Source organism: Chrysoperla carnea, chromosome 4 (assembly GCF_905475395.1).
Source record: "Chrysoperla carnea chromosome 4, inChrCarn1.1, whole genome shotgun sequence".
Lineage (NCBI taxonomy): Eukaryota > Metazoa > Arthropoda > Insecta > Neuroptera > Chrysopidae > Chrysoperla > Chrysoperla carnea.
In genome coordinates, this window is record NC_058340.1 from 30,965,002 (window position 1) to 30,984,876 (window position 19,875).

The following is a 19,875-nucleotide window of genomic DNA, read 5'->3' on the forward strand; positions in this document are numbered from 1 at the left end:
TACGGTACATGAAATTGTTTCAACCCAAAGTTGAGATTTTTTTTTTAAAAAAATTTAAATTTTTGTTCTTTCTTTAATAGTTAGTTATATTTAGAATATCCTTTAGCCTTCTTAAGCTCGACAACCTCTTTAATAGTAAGTTATATTTATAATATCTTTTTATTGTTTTTATTGAGAGCCTTCCTGGGAACATACATAGGTGAATGGATTAAAATGACCCACCGTATATATCATTTGTAAGCTAGCCAAGTAACAAAGATTAAGGAACAGTGAAAGGGTAAGCACGCACTATTTGATGATTATATAAAACCAACATTATAAAATCTCATACAGGATGAGCAGAAATGTGTGAGACTTTGAAATACTGTTACAACTTACATACAAAATTTAAAAATATCTATTCACGAGGATGCGGGTTTCTTCCTGACGATCTTGTGCATAAAAAGCGGGCACCGTAGCCTCTATACCATCTCCAATTGAGAATAGCATTCATATTTCAAGAAAGTAAACCTTAAAAAAGTGTCGGTAGGGCGGCATTGGTCACTATCTTTTTTCAAGCCCGCATCCGCCGAACGCACGATAAGGAGTTTATTAGTTCTAGAACTCTTGGTGATGTTATCCTGGAACAGTTTCTCTTTCTCTCCTCTGCCACTTCTTTTAAAGTAAATTCACAAAAAATTCGAATATTATTAGATTCAATTAATTCATAACTTACTGAATTAAGTTAAAATACAATCTGCTTAGAAATATAATTATATAATTTTAAGATGGTAAAATACAAATTGGTTACAAAATCGCACACTTCTCTGTCTCACTATACTAAAGAAACAAATATCTTATTTTACAAAATTGTTGAAATGTAAAAACAATTTCATAGCTAAAACAATATAAATATCACCAAATAAACGTCTTGTATATAATACTTATGTAAACCCTTATGTTTATTTTTTATTTTTCTTTTGAAAAAACATTTGTACACAACAACAACCGCTCGAGAATACTAAAAATTTACATATTTAATATCTATAGAGATTTTGTACGCATAGTACATGGTAACAGAGTAAACCATATGGGTTAATATTGGTTGGAAAATGGAAAGCTCGAAAAAATAAATATATTTCAATAAATGTTTGATTTTGGTCTGAAAACAACTTGACCCAAAGCCTATTTATTAATCCCCCAACTAAAAAAGGGGTGTTATTAGTTTGACCGCAATGTGTGTGAGCCTGTGTGTTTGTCTGTCTGTGGCATCGTAGCGCCTAAACGGAAGAACCGATTTTAATTTTTTTAGTTACATTTGAAAGGTAATTTAACGGAGAGTGTTCTTAGATATGTTTCAAGAGCGGGCTTGGAGTTCCGTACTCGAAAAAACTAAAAAATTAGCGATGATCTTCAAAATCGATTCAGTTTGGAAAAGGCATGACGTATGGAAATGAATGGTCAAATAAACCTGGCTCAAATAATTTTGAAAAGTCTAATGGTAAAATAATTAGGTAATTCAAAACAACAATTCAAACGAACAAACTCAACTCAAATATTTCAATTTCAATTAAAATATTTCCAAAAATTTGTCCCAAAAAATGATTGCCCTCTAAGCATTCTTTTCATCTCATCTGATGTCCTTGACCATCACTTTGATATTGATTTAAGAACGAGTGTTTAAAATGTTTATCTGTTCGTCTCTGTGTTACCCAGTGGCGTCGTAATCCCTAAACTTTCGAACCGACTTGATTGAGAACATTTTATAGCATTTTAAGTTTCCAAAAATCGGTTTACAAGGAATAAATCGCATTTGTCGGAGGTTTTTTATATTTTATAAATTTCACTTGTCAAATATATTATTCGTTTTATTTAAGGTCAAGTTCTCTTTACATCCCTAACATAAGCGATTCCAAATTATTATCATTTGAATACCTTGTATAGTTTCTTATTCTTTAAAAATTTATTTTTCTCTAATTTTCGTAATTCAACTCTCGTACCTTGTTTGTTAGAAAAGAAGAGAAAGTTTTGTTTGAATATCAATTACGACAAATACAAGCAAAAGTTCTGTTTGCATTAAAAATGGAAGTAAATATCTTCGAGACATTGTTTCTCAGCATTTTATTTAATTAATCATCTTAAATATGCTATTCATTTCTCAAAATATTTCATATTAAAATTTAACGAACCATAACGAAGTATAAAACAGTACATAGTGTCTGAAAGTAATTATTTCGAACTATACACATATCAATATATCTGGTGGGAACATAATATATCAATATATCTGGTGGGTAACTTCAAACACAAAATTAAGAATATATACCACTCCAAATTTTAGAGTGATATGGGTTCCATTCATCACTTAAGTATTTTGAATTACTTTATCATTTTTTAAACGTTTAAATGTGTATTCAAATAACAAAAGTATTTTGTTTCAAAGCATCCAGAGATTGTATTTCGTTTATGATTATCACGTTTAAAACGGTATGAAACAAAACTTGTACGATTGAATTTTTAAACAGTAACTTCAACATACGATCGATTTTAATAGTCTCGATTAGCACTGAGCTTTTAAGCGGCCTTTTCAGTTTAAAAACGATCCAAAAAATCATCAAATTTTGGTTAAAAAACTGAAAAAATCTCATAAAAACATAAATACCCTATTTTCACTTTAGAAAAACCAAACATTGCAAATGTAAAGAAAACGAATGAGCGAACAGAGCGGATTTTCTGATAGTAAAAATTTAAAAAATGGTAAGTTGGTCATTTTTATATTATTCTAGTAGTTTTTTATTACCCAGGGGCTTCAAGATTCATAATTTAGTCTTTTAGGTCAAAGCTCCCCCTGTGACTTGGCTTAATTTTTTTATATTGCGCTCATAGTAAAATTTACTTTATACCAATCGAATTCATACAGATTTACTCTAGACGTTGACCAAATGACTAGAACGCAAGTCATACTTGACTCGGTAGACTAGTGATTTGATGGTGTTTATTACGAATTTTTTGTGTAATTTTTGCCATATTTTATATCAGTTAGACTGAACTTTTTGAATTAACTCGCATAATTTTTATTTAACACTTATATACTAAAATGGGAACTTGAAATTTCTCAGGATCAAATTCACTTTTCTTATTGACACCCATCCTTTAAACACCTTAAAAAGGTTTTACTTGCAAGGATTGACAACAACTTTGCTATAACATAGACATAGTTGCAATTTCGAATGCGCATAGATTCAATAGAAACGCCATAAAGATAATGTCGTTACAATACCAACCTGAAGACAAGATGAGAGGATTACTAAACCATTTTGAGCTACAAGCTTTTCTTCATCAGGCCATTAAATCTTTAGCCTACTAAAATGCCTCTTTAAAACAGTATAGTAAAATAAATATTAAGTTAAAAATGAATTGTACGCAGTTTAAAAAATAAGAAAGAGTGGTATCGTGGGACATCCGGTAGGAATTATGTTCCTTTCGTACTTTTGTACATTATAAATATGCTTACTTTTATATTTAGAAGATATTTTACTGAAAATTTAAGGTATTAATATTTGGTAAAAAAATATTAGATTAAAAAAGATGTACTTCTGATTTAGTAGTCAGCATAAAATGTGCGTACATTACCTACATTTGGTTTGATCAGGATATTTATTATGACATAGCATAAAATTTCCTTGTACTTACTTTAAATTATCTCTTTTATCTTTAACTTCGATAACTCACTTTCACAACTAATTTTTTGAAATGAAAAACCAAAAAATAGTATGACAAAAAATTCAAATTGGCAAATTATAAAAATATTTCTGCATATTCTCAAAATTCATGGCCAGCTTAATCGCTTGAAAAAGCTTTAGTTCCTAAATGACTTAGGTGAAAATGGTCATTTTGTAGTGAAGTTTTTGTTACACTTCTATTGGTTCTTCTTCCCAACTTAGCTTTTTTATAACAAGTAAATATTTCTTGAGACAACGATCTCAAGACGTATGTAATTCGAGGAACATAAGTATTCGAATCTTGATTGAAGATCACATGTAAATGATATATTTTACGTACCTTAAATTAATTACCAACTAAATTATTAGCGCTTTTTATAATAATAGTAGTTTGAAACTTTCAACAATAGTTTTACAAAAAGTCTTTTAATAAGGGTTGAATATATTTTGAACAAGAATTTCCAAAACAAATAATTACATAATGTCCAAAAAGGATTTCATCATTTTTGATCATCATAAACCACATTATAACACATTATTTTATTAATAAATAAAAACAGTTTCTATCCGTCAAACATTATTAAAAACAAATTGTTTAATTAGGCTACCAAGAAATAATAAAAATACAAACAACAAAACGAAATAACACAATTGAATAAAACACTTTAATTTAATAAAAAAAATAAAATAAATATATCGTTCTTAGTTCAATCAACAACGAGCTTTTAAATATCTCAATTATATATCGATACGAAACTTATATTTGTTGCTGCAACATATCGAATCAACGGCAAGAGTTTGCTTTACTTTTTGTTCTAGCTACTTGTTGGTATGAACACCGTTAGTTTACAAATGATGACAAGAACGAATCGTTTCGTATGTAGCAAACTTGAAATTTACAACACATACTCTGTGAAAATGTGTTTATGGATGTGTATGGATGAGAAAATTGGTATGTGCTTTTACAACACAGAGTGAGCTTTTAGTGTGTGTGCTTTTATACACATATGGTGAATACGAACAACCGCTTCTGTAACGCTTAAATCAACCAACAACAATTATTATTATTAATATAGTTTTTTTTAATATTCTCTATTATGCTCGATGTAACATTTCATATACTGGAGGGTAGGTAAAAAGAGAATGAAATTAATAAGTTTTTCATAAACTATATTCCGTATTTTTTTAATTGGTTAACTCTAATAAATCAGTCTTTAGTAAAATCAGTATTTAATCATAATAGATAAAATTCACTCAACAACTTTCAAAAACCAATTTCCTAAAACAAAGCTATTTTATTAAGAAAGGGAATTTAAATACTGACAAATTTTTCTTGCACGAAAATTATCATAGCCAGAGGGCCCTCTCTCCCATAAAATTGATGATTATCCACTGAGGGCGATATTCAACTACGAAGATGCTTTATTTTTCAAGCAGGATGTCCATTTTTGGACCATTGGTCGACTCCCCTTTATTTTGAAAATTGGGACATAATACTAAGGATATTCAATTATCTTCCCCTTTGAATATGATTCTTAATGGATATTCTTCAGTTTCCAGTTTCTAGGTGCAATACTAAATAATCCAAGCCCTTTGAAAATAAAATACCCGGGTATGAAATTTTACGTAAAAAAATTTGTTAAGAGCCAAATTAGATATAAAAAAGACAAGTTTGTATTTGGATCCTTAAATATTTTAGTTTGAGTGCCCGAAAATCCGCCCCCATCATTTGTCTGGGGCTACCATGCCCCAGACAAATCGATCAGACCTGATTTGGTGTTAGAGATATCATTAAATTTTTAATTTTATGTTAATATACACTGAATTCAAATTCAATTAAATGTAAAATATAAATTTAAACAATTTAAATTTAGTTTAAAATCATTTTACCCTATTTTAAACATACAAACAAGATAAACACCATGTAAGAGCATTAAATATATGGTTTAATTATTATTCTTAGTAAAAATATTTTTCACGAGACGACTATTTTAAAAGATTTACATCGAAAACCATATGTGTAAAAGTGTTTTAAATATCTTTATATTAAATATAATGCTAATAGAAGCTTTTCACGATAAAAGTTTATTCAAAATAGAATTATTATTATTTACTCATCCTCAAAAATAGAAGAAAACTTTTTCCATTAAACATGAAGTTTTCATATTGTTTTTTCTGTTTGATATATGCATGAATTTTCAACCTCTTGAATTAATTTTTTTTAATGTGAGTAATATTGTTAGACTAGGAGAAAATAACATAATAATTTTAAACAAGTGAAGGCAAACAATTGACTGAGTTAATTGTTGAAATACCATGCATAGACAGAGTTGATTACTCTATCACATTACACATACATACATGTCACACATACATAACTGATATTCCCATATAATACATACTATACAATTTACGTCTAATTTGTGCCCTCACGGGTAAACAGTGATGTTTAACGAAAAAATGTTTCAACCAAAAGTTGTTAATTTTTTTATAAGGAACATTTTTTACATTTACCTACGGACCCGAGACCCAATTGACCTATGTTGCTCATTTACGAACTGTAAAAATTTCAGCTTGATATATTTTTTCGTGTTTGAGTTATTGTGCCCACGGACGGACGGACAACCGGTAATGGACTATTTAGTTGATTTTATGAACGCATATACCAAAATTTTGTTTGTAGCATCAATATTTTTAGGCGTTACAAATTTGGGACTAAACTTAGTATACCTGTAATATATGCATATTACATATATGCATGGTATAAAAACAAAACATTACATTTTTGTAACTAAATGAAACCAAAAAAATTAAAATCGGTTCATCCGTTTAGGAACCACAATGCCACAGACAGACAACCACACAGACACACGGACATAGCGGCCAAACTTATAACACCACTTTTTTTTAGTTCGGGGGTTAAAAATCAAGCACAATCTTCCTGTTTTTCTAATTTTCCCAAAATTGAAAAAAAAAGTAATTAAAATCACTATTCAATCACGCATGCAACAGCATAGATTGTGTGCTTGATATACGAAAAAATTTGAAGGATATTTAAAAAAAAAAAAGTTTTGAAATATTATTAAACGTATAAAAATTAAAATTTGATTAAAATCTTTTTAGATAAACAAACAGGCAATATACAAAATCAACATTAAAAAAAAAGTTTCCCCTAGATAAAATTAGCTTAACTTTTTAAAAATAGAAATCAAACAATGCTTTCAAAAATATCAGAAGCTATTACTCCACGTGACTAATGCAAATATTTTTAACGAATTAACGAAGAAAATGTAATGATATCAAAGATTTTATATATAATGGGTTTTCCATTAAGAGTGTCTGAACTTTAACCTTTAACAAATAGTGTATGAGACAAAGTAGAAAAATTTTAACACCAGTCAAATGGCTATAATTAAAATTGGGAAAAAACATTTTTTTAGTTAAAATGATGCATAAAGAATGTCATCGATGATATCGTACTTGATTTGTGTGCTCGAATCAACGAAAATTATATTTTTCACATTAATACCATCTTGCAACGAAATTTTCAAAAAATTTCTCACTTTAAGTTCGGAGACTCTTAATAGAAAAGCGTAATATAAATTAATCTTACCTAGTTTAAACTACAAACATAAAAGTGATAAAACACAAAAACACAAACAAAATTAATTAAAGACACTTTTAATTACTCTTTATTTAGTAAATATTTTTTTAACACATATTTTTTTATAATTTAAATAAAGAAACGTGTTTTTTTTCTCGATCACATAGTTTTTAAATAAAAACAAAACGTTATTAATTATTATTAAAATTAATTTTATTGAAGAAATAATAATATATTTTATTATTGAGATGTTAACTATAGTAAAAATATATGAAACAATATTTTTAATAATAATTGATCAAGCGCGCATCGTCAAGAGGGTTAAAGGTTGCATATTAACATATCATCTATGACTGATTTAAACGCGATCATATAATATTTACTTATATATATTAATTCATATTTTATGTATTATTACATTTTAAATTATTATTTTGATAGTTGTAAACAAAAAAAAATATTTCATATATTATGAGAACGTTGTTAAGGTTGACTGTCCGAGTGGGACACACTCCGGACATAAGTAACTTACCTGTATTTCTCGAACCAGGAAGAAAGTCTTGAAAATGAACCAGCTCAGATTCGAGGATTTTCAAGGTGAGAGCCTAAGTAACAAGACAAATCTCCCGTAGTATGCGTGATGCACTATTAGGCACATCCGATCATGTGCATAAAAGTGCAATATGCTTGCCTTCCATGCTGTGCCTAGTAACAGGTGCCAATAATATTTCTGGAGCTCTGGCCATGTTTGGCTTACAGTATCACAAATACCTTTCTTTCTGCATTTGATACTTGCAAGGTTGCAAGGTCGATCAATTTTCTGACTAATATCTCAATGCATGAAAAATTCAAGCATATTTTTGCGTAACTCTGAGAAAAAAGTTCATTTTTATATATATTTTATTTATACAGAGTGTTGAAAAAGTTCGAGACCACTCTGAATTTTATAAAATAATGGCTGAAAAAAAAATGACTGAAAAAAAAATGACTGAAAAAATGAAGACAAAAGTTGTAAGATTTCGTCCGTACAAACTATTGGTGACGTTAAGACGATTCATTTAAATGGAATTCTTAAATGATTTAATTTTATAATCAGACTAACTGTTTTCATTTAAAAAAGCCGAGTGGCCTTCATGGATAAAGTCAAATCCAAAATCATCATAAGATTGTGCGAGCAAAACTTTTGTCTTTTTTTTCAATTATTATTTTATAAAATTCAGGCGAGTCTGGAACTTTTTGAACAACCAGTATGTATTGCTCGATAATCCAATAAACTGGGTCACTTGTTTTAAAATATATCGTTAAAATAAATATTTATTTCTGTTATTTTAATGAAATTTCACGCTTATTTTTTTCGTAGCATCGAAAACTGGTGATCATCAACACTAATAATGATGTTTCCATGTTTTAATTTTACTTAAATACACGAATTAAAAAAATTTTTATAAAAATTGTGGTAGCTCCTCTCTAGACTGTGAAATCCCACCTACACAACCTTCCCCTATATCAAATTTTGATTTTCAATAAAGTTTGTCTGCATGATAATGTATTCGAACGATCATAAAAACAGAATCATTATTTTGAAAACATTTTGTACAACAGAAGCAACGGCCTTTATGTTATCATAAAAGTAGGAATGGAAAATAGACGTTAAAAGTTTGAAACATTCTTACTTCTCTATCGATAACATCAAAACTATGCTATGTAAAAATTCACTCAGCCATCATGTTAATCCTTCAAATTGGTGGAAGCGTAGGTCTCTGCATTAAACATATTTATTTATCAAAAAAACTAATATTCTCAGCGTTTCCACCATAATTATTTATTTTATAATAATATTCATTATCCATCTTCATAACATTCCATAATTTGAGAAGTATCTCCGAAGCAATCTCCGTCAATTTCCTGGATGAATTTTTTCGTTTTATTATATAGATGCTTCATAAGCATTTTTATCTCAAAATTATATACTGCTTAGAGATAGTAAGAAAATAATTGTTTTTCAAACTTTTGGATGGAAAACCTTGAAAAGGAGTCAGCTAGGCAGAAAAAAATTTAAAAATCACTTAAATAACGAAGATTACATACACTAATTTTTACGCGGATCAGAAATCAAATATAGTAGTAATCTACTAAAAAGTGATTGGGCGAATTGAGTAGTTAGTATACAAATGAGCCAGTTTACAGATCTCGTGGAGGCATATTTCGCATACTCAACTGACTCCTTTAGCTGCAGGACTATTGGGCTATTAATGAAAACTAAATAAGTTCAATTATTTTTAATTTTAGTGTACATTTTATATTTTTTACATAAATTTGTTCCGGGTCGTAATAGATTTTTTTTCATTTGCTTCCATTTAATTTTTGATTACTTTTAATAAGTTATAATACCTAATGTAATGAGCTTTTATGTTAAAAGTTTACCCGTTACGATATTTAGAAAGGAAATATTAATACCTTCTTTAATAGTTAATTATATTGGAAATAAATGTGCAAGCTTTTAATCCTGTTTTTTTTATTAAATGTTCAAACATAAAAATTAAAGCTTTTAAAATAATATTAATAATAATTGTTAAAGATTTCTTGAATTTTTTCCTCCCACTCAAATTAAAATGTATAATTCCTTTTTTTAATTAAAGAAAACCTCGTATGTCTGTTAAAAATGTATATTTATCATGTATATATTTTAAAAGTCATAAAAAGTAGGTCCGGAGGTCAGAATGAAATATTATTATCAGAAGCATTTTTATGCTTTAAAAAATTGTCAATAGATTAATCTATACAAATATAAAGGAATAGTTGGAATTTACTATGTGCATTATGCTTAGAACTTTATAAAATATATTTAAAGATCATTTTAAGATTTTGATAAGCTTAAAACTTCAATTTTTAACATTTTTTTCACCTTTGAAAATGTTCTTTTGTGGAGATTTTCCAAACGTTAAACTAAAAATAACTATAAAACGGTCAACTTTACGAAAAAATCAGAATGGACCTTTTTTACGAGAAATGACCCAAATAGGGTAGCTTTATTTGGTTAAAAAAAGTGGCATTTGACTATTTTTGTAAAATTTATCCACCTTGGAAAAATAGTCTTTTCGAAATAAATCCACCTTATAAATTAGAGTGGAGGAACTGGTGTATATATTTAGTATTTTCTACTGAACTACTTCAAGTCGTTAAAAAGTGTTTAATTTACTTATAACTTTTTTATTTATACGACAAGTTAATCCTTATAAAAACAGTATCTTTATTTCATCCCTTTTTCATAAGGCAAATCCTTGATCCTTTAAAATTAAACTAATATAATAATTTTGAATAATAAATAAATAAGTACGAATCTTTAGCTAATTATGAACATTATCTTACGAAGACAACATCAAAAATGATTAATCATAAAATGAAATTTTATCTTATTTCAAAAATTTAGCAGAATAATTTAATTAATAAACATATTTTTATTATGAAACTTGTATACCATTTATTTCAAATTTTTTTTGTGTACTTCATATAAGTCAAAGTCCCTTTTTAATAGCTTTTACTATCTCAACACATTATACCACTTAACAAATGAGATTGAGACTGTAAACTTCAATGGAAAATGCACATTACGTATTTTCATTTAAACAAATAGAAAGAAACGAAACTGGGACTCGAACATTGGTCCTCTAGATATCCAGTCTACGATGTCACCTATTCCCTCACTCCTGTTATATATTAGTGACTCAAATTATACGTAACCACTTCGTGTCTCTATTTAATTTGTATATTTGTGTATACAGAACACATAAACGCTTCACACTGCTATATAAAAAATAGAAATTACATGTTTTTAAACCAAACTGAAACTAAATTTTTACATTTATTTAAAATGTTTTGTGCATTATATATAAGTCACAGTTCCTCATACATGATACTTTTAATAGCTTTTTCTATCTCAATACATTACACCACTTATCGTATGAGGGTGAAATCGTTCAATTCAATTGAAAACGCACCACAATAAAGGTTAAAAAAAATTAATTTTTAATAATAATTTTCAATAAGTCTATTCTACAGTCGTTTTTCATAAGAAACTGTAAATAAAATCAAAAAATTTATTTAAAAATTTTTTCCTATTTCAAAACCGTTGTCTATTTTCATAACTTAATTAGCAAAAACTTGAAAAAAAAGTTATTAAATACAATTTTATTACCCTTCCTTCATTGTAATTGATATTCAATAATACCAAGGTAATTAATAACGAAAGGAACATAATTCCTACCGGATATCCCACGACACCTCTCGTTCTTTTGTGAATTTTCTATTACAAATATGCATTTTCTTACTGATATAACAAACATTCAACCTGTACCGCTGGAATAGATAGCTGGAGCATTGGTCTTTGAGTTTGGTCAGCATATATGTAATATTTCTTCTACATATAAACATTTTATAGAGATATCGGTAATTATATTGAATCAACATACATGAACATCCTGTAAATCCTTTTGATACATTCTGTAAAATACATTTAAAATATTTAACTACCAGCATTAGTAATTCCATTTATAAATTACCATCATCACTATACGTATACATTTTATTCTTCATGTAATATAAAGCTACCACTTTCGAAACTTTTATTACTTTAACCATTTAAAATTATGATAATAAATCACATCGGAATACAGCATACTTTCCCGATTTTTTCAAAGGGGTACTTAAAAAAATTGCAAAAAATCGAGAAATTTCGATAAAAAGTGTATATGGCAATTTTGACCCAAAAAGTACAATAATCGGGTGCATTTGATGACTGGTCGAATAGTTTTTGAAATACGGACTAAAATCGATCAAAATATTCGATATCACAGAAACTCTGCATCCAATCATCAAATTAACCTGATTTTTATACTTTTTGTTTCAAAATTACGCCATTCACCGAGTTTCATCAAATTTCGAAACAAACATTTGTTTGCATTTTTCATAATTTTTTCAAATGGGTGTACCCCTTAAAAAAATTGTAAAAAATCGAGAAATTTTTCTTACCTCCAATTTCGATAGAACTCAGTATATAAGGTAATATTGGCCCAAAAAGTACAAAAATCGGATGAAATTCTCTTAGCTGACACAGCTCCTGCGCTACGTATTTTTTTATTTTGGATTTTGACATTTATCATTATTTTATCAATGTTAAATTTTTTGAAAATCAATTCATTTTCAATATTCTTTAAAGCATGTTATTAATGAATCATCATTAAACTTCATGATATAATTTTTTTTGGTTTTTAACTAATACTTTTTTGTATTTAATAATCGCAAAATTTATTATTATGGACCTCAATACAGTATAATTGTATATTTTACCTAAAATGTTTCGATTTTTAAATTCCTTTCGAAAAGTAAGGAAGCCAAAATCAATTACTTTAAATAATTAGCAAATAACTTCCAGTCCCTGTATTCATAATACTGTTTTTCAAAAATTTCTTAAAGAAAATTGTACCAACTTTTTGCTACCGATTTGAATAAAAATCATTTTGAGGGGTAATTTTTACCCAGAAAATACTTTCTGAAATGTAAACTAAAATTGTGTGCAAGGAAGCAATATCCCGAAGACAATTTTTCAGTCGATAACACAGGCTTGTCGCTCGCCAAATCAACCAGATGTGTGTTTGTGGCTTAATTAAGGGAACTGAGGCTCAACAAATATAACACTTAAGGTAGCTTGATGTTTGACTTCGAAGTTCCTGCCATATCGCTCCAAAATAAAATTTTTTCTTGCAAAAATTTAATCGTTAAAGATCAAATTTTGGTTCTTTTTGGATCAAAATTTCCATTGTACCCAGTTTCATCATATTCTACAACAAATTTTAAGTTTCTCGATTTTTTTTGGCCTTTTTGTGCCTTTGATTTTGTTAAAAATCGATTTTGACAATGACAAAGAAAATCTTCTTTAGCGATTAGGAAAAAAGTTTCTGATATAGAGTAGAACGATATATGGGTTGTGAAATCCCGGAGTATATTTTTCGTTCAATCATAAAAGTTCTGTCGTTTTATCATAAAAGTTTCCACTCAATTGAAATTTATAAAGATGTTCTTCTGTAATGTAAAGTAAAAACAAAAGTAAAGCTGATAGGTATTTATAAAACTATGCAAAATTTTAACCATTCCGTATTACCGTGATTTGATTATAATAATAATTATTATTATTAAATATAATTTTAGAGCAACATAAAAAATTGATAAATATATACAAAAAAATTTTAATTTAATAGTATTTGGGTGTTTTTACAAAATTTTCCAATAAAATCGTACAAAACCCGTTATAAACAAGGAAGTTAAAGGCATATAAGTAAAAAAAAAAGCTTATACTGTAGGTATTATTAGGGAATTTTTGACAAATGTTTTTTGCTTTACCAGCACTTGGCAGGTTAAATTAATAAAAATAATCCGAAATTTTCTTAAAATCGTGATAATTACTTTATCAAAATATTAGGCAAAATGAAATTGACTTCTCATTGGTATCCGATTTAGGGGTGTTTTCTGTTTAAAAAAAAATTATGGGTATAAAAAAATATTCTTAGTAACTTTTTCTAATAATTTTTTTCGATATCTCCAACCATCTGGCTTGCCCTTTTTATATTAACTTTTGTCTTATGTTTGAGTCTCGTCCGCTTCAATCGCTTTTTTCTCAGCTAACCAGTAACCACGGCCAATATTTGATACGAAACAACTAAGATATGTTACATGATCACTGCAGCTTTTTGGTACGGATAAAACCAGAATACTGGCGTAAAACACAATATCGCTCACGTATCGATTTTCATCAAATAAAACATTTATATCAAGAATTTCGATATCCTTTTGTAAATGGTATAATTATTGATTAAATGCGTCGGATTTTAAATATTGATTTATGTTTCACAAAAATATTGAATAAAAAAATTAATGTGACATGTTATCAATTGAAATATTATGTTTATCGAATAAAATTAATGATGCAGAAAACTTAACAAAATAACTTGTCTATTACATAAACAAACAAAAAAGTAGCAGAATATCCTTTAAAAAATTCCGCAGACATTTAACGTGGATCTCAAATTTTTTTTTATGCCATTAATGATTTAATTTGGATTTAGCAATTATTTCTAATCTGGTAACATTTTCAAAAAAAATTGTTATTATGTGGGTGTTCTAGTGATAAATATTTTAAAATTGTCTGCTGACCTAAGATATGGGTCATTGGAAACAAATGTTTGAGCAAAGTTCTTGTCTAAAACAAACTATGAAAAAGTTTTTCACAAGGTTGCATTTTAAATTATTTCATATACATTATTTTGCGAATGTTATATGCTTTTTATCTGAATATTCACATCCAGACCAAAGAAATTTTTTCTTTTCATAGATATGTTTATATAATATTTGTTAGATTGACAGACTGTGAACTTTGAAATTTTAAACAAATTAGTCATATAAAGTTTTTGAAATTCTTGGGGCTGGTTATTTTTAGCTATGCAATAACAGATGCATTTTTATTAAGAAGTTGTAATTTTTTAGATTTCTAGGTCGTATTGTTTTAATAAACCTTGCCACTAAAACGTTGTTTAGGTAAAAAAAACTTTATTGATTTCGTGAAATTTCAAATGTTATTACTAATATGAAATAATGCGACAGGTATTTGATGAAGAAATATATTAAATAAAATTCTTTTCATTTTTCTACCTATTATTTTTCTCAACCTAAAAATATGTATGAGTGTCACCTGGTGGTAATATACTCGAAGCTCCAAATGATAACTAATTGTTTGTTTACATTTCAGCTTTTGTAGAATAAGTGGAAACAGTGGAAAACTATGAATAGAAAGAAAACTGTTAGGGTATTTCATATTTTCTAGTAGCAATACATGGTTTCAATCCAATTTATTTATGAAGGGTAGAGATCAGGAGAACCATCTCTGTATCTATATAAAAAGTGTCCATCGAAAAGCAGCAAATAAGAATAGTGCTGCTCTTTTTTGGTGGACACTTTTTTAGTTTAACCCCTATTTGAGATGTCGCTCCTTAACTCTACCCTCCATACCATACCTTTATTATGGGTATGTCTGAATGCATTACATGGAACCAAATGGAACTTAGTGGTGGTTACTACATTTGCATATATAAGCCAGTCAGTCATTTTGTTTCGTTCAGTCGTTCGACCTACAGAGGGTAATGATAAGGTGGATTTTCTTAATGTACGAAAAAGTGTCCGTCAAAAAGCATTAAATAAGAATAGCACTGCTGTATTAAAAGTGTATATTTTAAGAGAAGTGCTCAAAGTAGTAAGAGTAGGATTAAGAACTAAACAAGTTGAGGGAATGATAGAGAAGTACCCAACAGACACTCTTTTGCTACACAAGCGACATTATGGACAATTCTTGAACGGTTATTTAATGCTCCAGCATAGAGATAATACTAATAGAGAACACCAGGGGTCTGCTAACCTGGATGTGATACGTAGAGCGAGAGAGATAACTGCCAGTGAGTTCCCCTGTGTCTTTGTAATAATGACATGTATATATATACTTATTACTATGTTTTAGACAAGGACACACGGGAATTTCGCAACCAAAGTTATGCTGGACATTTTTTTCAAGATGGTCCTCCTTTCTTCTGCCCTCCATAGTTTGACCAGTAGCATTATGAGAATAGACCATAGGATAATATACATACGACATAAACAATACAAAAATTATAAAGGGACTTTATTAACCTGTAACAGCTAGGGACACCTATAAAATATATGTGTACTAGAAGTGATACCAATGATACGAATACTAGTGGTTTGTATCTTTGATTATATGTAATAAAAGAAAAAGCGCGGGCTAGACAGAAGGAAAACTTTAAAAGGTATTTTTCATGTATGGTTTTTCTCATAGATGGTTGATTTTTTTCAGTTACGATTTTTTCTAATATTTTATAAGTAAGAGATGTATTCAACGGCTATAAAATTCTTATAAGATATAACCTCAAAACAAATAACCAATAAAGCGGAAAATATTTTCATAAATTATTCCTTGAATCGAAAACAACAGCAATTTATTTATTTTTTCTTTCGAACGTAAGATAAATTGATTACGTTTTTCATTCATGATAATTTATTCCAGATACAATATAAGTTGTTTTAGAAAGATATAACAAAAGCAAAATATACCGGTAGCTTAATCGGTAATTACGATAAAAACTGAGTAACTTTTTTCAAATAAGATTTATTATGATTACCTTAATTACTATTTTCATAAAATATTTAAATTTTGTAATACAATTTATAGAAGAATCACTTTTAATTATCAATTTCCGGTAATCGACCTTGTTAGTAATATTTAAACTATTCATTGCTGTCTCGAATTTCAATAGAAAAATAATTTGTGCCATTTCGAAATTTAAAAAAAAAATCTAATATTTTCATGATACCGTATCGAATTACATACTTACATATTTAAATGGACTCCCGCGAATTACACCAAATTGATTTACCTTCAATTATTTTTGATATAAGAATAAAACATTTCAATGAGCCTTTCCTTATAAGATAAGAACATTATCTAAAAGATAATACTAAAAATATTTATAATTTTAGGTTTTGTTACATAGTTTTCAAAATGGATATTAAAACATTCTGCAACAAATTACCGAAAATTGTAAGTATTCAAAAGAATGATACAGATAATAAAACGCTTCTATAATTTTTCTATGTTTCTAGGAATTACATGCTCATTTAAATGGCTCTCTTTCGGAAAGTACATTGAAAAAATTATATGAATTAGCCAATTTACCGATGGATGCATTTGGTCTCATATTTCAACCTAATCCGAATAGAAATCTTCAAGAATGGTTTTTTATGTTTGATTTAGTTTACAAAGCAACAAATTCTCCATTAGCTATGACAATTGCCACAAAAGAAGTAATTGAAGATTTCGCCAAAGATAACGTAATTTACCTTGAATTACGAACAACTCCACGTTCAATTCCGAATAAAATGACAAAAAAAGAATATTTAGATGCAATTATCACTGGTGTTAATGAAGCAGTATCATTATATCCCATTATTGTTAAATTAATTATCTCAATCAATCGAAGCAAGAAAGATGAAGATGAAATTTTTGATTTAGCTATGGAATATCACAAAAAGTATCCAAATTTAATTGTTGGTATTGATATTGGTGGAAATCCAATTTCATCGGACTGGAAACCTGAATTATTGAAAAAAGCTCGAGAGTATGGATTTCGAATCGTTATACATACTGCAGAAGTTCCTAGGGAAACAGAAACAATGGAAATTTTGAAATTTAAGCCCGACAGAATTGGGCATGGAACTTGTATACATCCTAGATTGGATGGTAGTGATACAACTTGGAAATTATTGTGTGAAAGTCAAATACCAGTTGGTACGTTATTTTTAATAGCAGCGTTCACCTAACATTTTCTTTGATTTTCTTCCTCTTTTAGAATGTTGTTTAACATCGAATGTGTGTTGCCAAGTATACGATGGTTATGCGAATAGCCATCTTAAAGAATTAATTGCAGATAATTTACCTTTTACATTAGGCGTAAGAAATTTTAGTCACCTTAACGATTTCGTTCTAAAAAATCATGAAGGTAATTTTTATGTTTATTTTTTAGACTGACGATAAAGGTATTTTTCTAACAAATTTATCTGAAGAGTATGAACATGCAGCTGAAACATTTAATTTGAATAAAACAAAATTATGGAAAATAAGTAATAATTCAGTTGATTATTCATTTGCAACAGAAAAGGAAAAAGACGATTTACATCGAATATTACGAAAATGGAAAGAAGAAAATCTATTTGATTAATTTTTTTCCTACAATATTTCGTGGTATCATAGAAATAAAATATAATTAAAACAATAATTTTGTACTATTTTTTTTAATAAATATAATATATAAACTAAATTATCAAAAAGTATTTCCGATTCAAATTATTTAAAAATATCCAGAAACGTTTCTTGTATGGAAGCTATGCACTCTACTCTTCATAGTTTTTGTGAAAGGAAAATCAAATTAACTATTTTTGTATTGGCTAACTTTTTCTTTTCTTATTTCAAAAAAATTAAAAAAATTGATCCATGCAGGATCCATTGAAGCTAGATGAATTTTTTTCGTGTTATTTCCAAAATTGCTCCAAAATAATAGCTTTTCGTGCAGGATTTAGGCTATATCTCAAAAAATATTCATCCTTTCTTTAAATGAACACTTTCTTTAAATAACGGAGCATGTAAAGTAAGCTTAAACTGCTTATTCATAGATGTCACTATTCGTAGCAAATGCGATGCTATAGTTTTTTATAATTTTCCTAACTTTCATTTAAAGTTTAAACATTTGTGATTTCTAATTAGTTGAAGTTAAAGAATGTACTACATTTTAAAGTACTTCTTTATGGTAGACCTTAAAGGCTTTATCACATTGGTGGAAGCGCAAGTCAGAGAATTAAACATATTCTATTCATAGCAAAATGTAACCAACTTCTCCGCCCGAATTGTATTACTCTTGTGTTTCATATATTTCAATCTATTCATGTAGAATAGATTAAAATTAAAAAAAAAATAAAACCTATATTCAGAGTCTCATTCGGTCTAATTATTTTTTAGTTACACAATTACTATTGGGAAAATCATTTTGTAATGTAACACCTGTTTGCTAAAACTATAACTACGGCCACAGGCTTAAACTAGTTTTCAGTAGGCGTTGAAAAAACGGATGAATATCAGCAAACCATAGTAATTTACAACAGTTCTATTCAAAAGTACACATGAACTTAGTTGTCGTTCATAGTCCACTCTTTTAATGGTCTAGTTATTCCATTGAGCCGCCATTGAAGTTTTTGTAAAGATATAAACCTGCCATATTAACTTTTTTACGTCAATTTTAATTAAAATAAATTGTTAATATGTCAGTGATGCTGAAAGAAATATAACCTTTTGAGGACACTTTAAGCTATTACTTTAAACTTTGGTGTTGGTGACGGTTTACTGAGTTGGATCTCTGGCCATCAGACTATTGGACAATGGTTATTAAAGAGATTACAATACAATCCTGCATGACTTTCAGCACGTGATTGAATATCGTATTCAATACATATTGAACACAATAAAGAAGATAAACCGAAAATATTCTGCTATACACACTCACAAATAAAAAAATTAATAACAAATTATTATAGATAACGCATGCGCGAACTATATTCAATTATATTAGAAACACGCGGATTTCTCGTACAAACTATGTATATGGTATTTCTAGACGACATCGCGTCGATCAACAGTAGTATATTCCGCAGTTACCATAAAACAGTAGACGAATGCGGGAACAATATTTATCATAGACCGGTATATTATATACCCACTCACGTACGATACGATAAAATTTACTTTTTCTTGTTAAAGTTTTAAAAACAAATGAATATCAAAAATGACAAACAGAGAGCCAACATTACATAAAGATAAAATACCAATTACAAAAAAAGAAATTACCAAAAATCATAATGATATATATTTTAAATATACAATAAGTGTTTCAATATTATTTTTAT

The 19,875-nt window shown here is 28.1% G+C and overlaps 2 protein-coding genes across 2 annotated transcripts in view; both read left to right on the plus strand.

Annotated features, from left to right (window-relative positions):
- The first annotated feature begins 16,150 nt into the window (after positions 1-16,150).
- On the plus strand, positions 16,151-18,140 carry LOC123298660 (adenosine deaminase-like protein). The gene is made up of 5 exons (XM_044880753.1): positions 16,151-16,172; positions 16,903-16,963; positions 17,026-17,710; positions 17,772-17,872; positions 17,946-18,140. Exons 2-5 carry the CDS (start codon positions 16,925-16,927, stop codon positions 18,138-18,140), a joined length of 1,020 nt encoding a protein of 339 aa, XP_044736688.1. The 5' UTR covers positions 16,151-16,172; positions 16,903-16,924.
- A 1,210-nt stretch (positions 18,141-19,350) lies between these two features.
- LOC123298661 overlaps positions 19,351-19,875 on the plus strand; it is a 164,391-nt gene continuing 163,866 nt past the window's right edge. Inside the window, exon 1 of the mRNA XM_044880754.1 lies at positions 19,351-19,381. Within this exon, the coding sequence (XP_044736689.1) occupies positions 19,351-19,381 (31 nt within the window). The remainder of the gene's footprint in view (positions 19,382-19,875) is intronic.

What these genes read in the sequence shown, in the direction of transcription:
- LOC123298660 (XM_044880753.1), top strand. Translation starts at nt 16,925, where the DNA reads ATGGATATTAAAACATTCTGCAACAAATTACCGAAAATT. An exon ending in GCAACAAATTACCGAAAATT is followed by an intron (nt 16,964 to 17,025) that starts GTAAGTATTCAA and finishes CTATGTTTCTAG; the next exon opens with GAATTACATGCTCATTTAAA. An exon ending in TGAAAGTCAAATACCAGTTG is followed by an intron (nt 17,711 to 17,771) that starts GTACGTTATTTT and finishes TTCCTCTTTTAG; the next exon opens with AATGTTGTTTAACATCGAAT.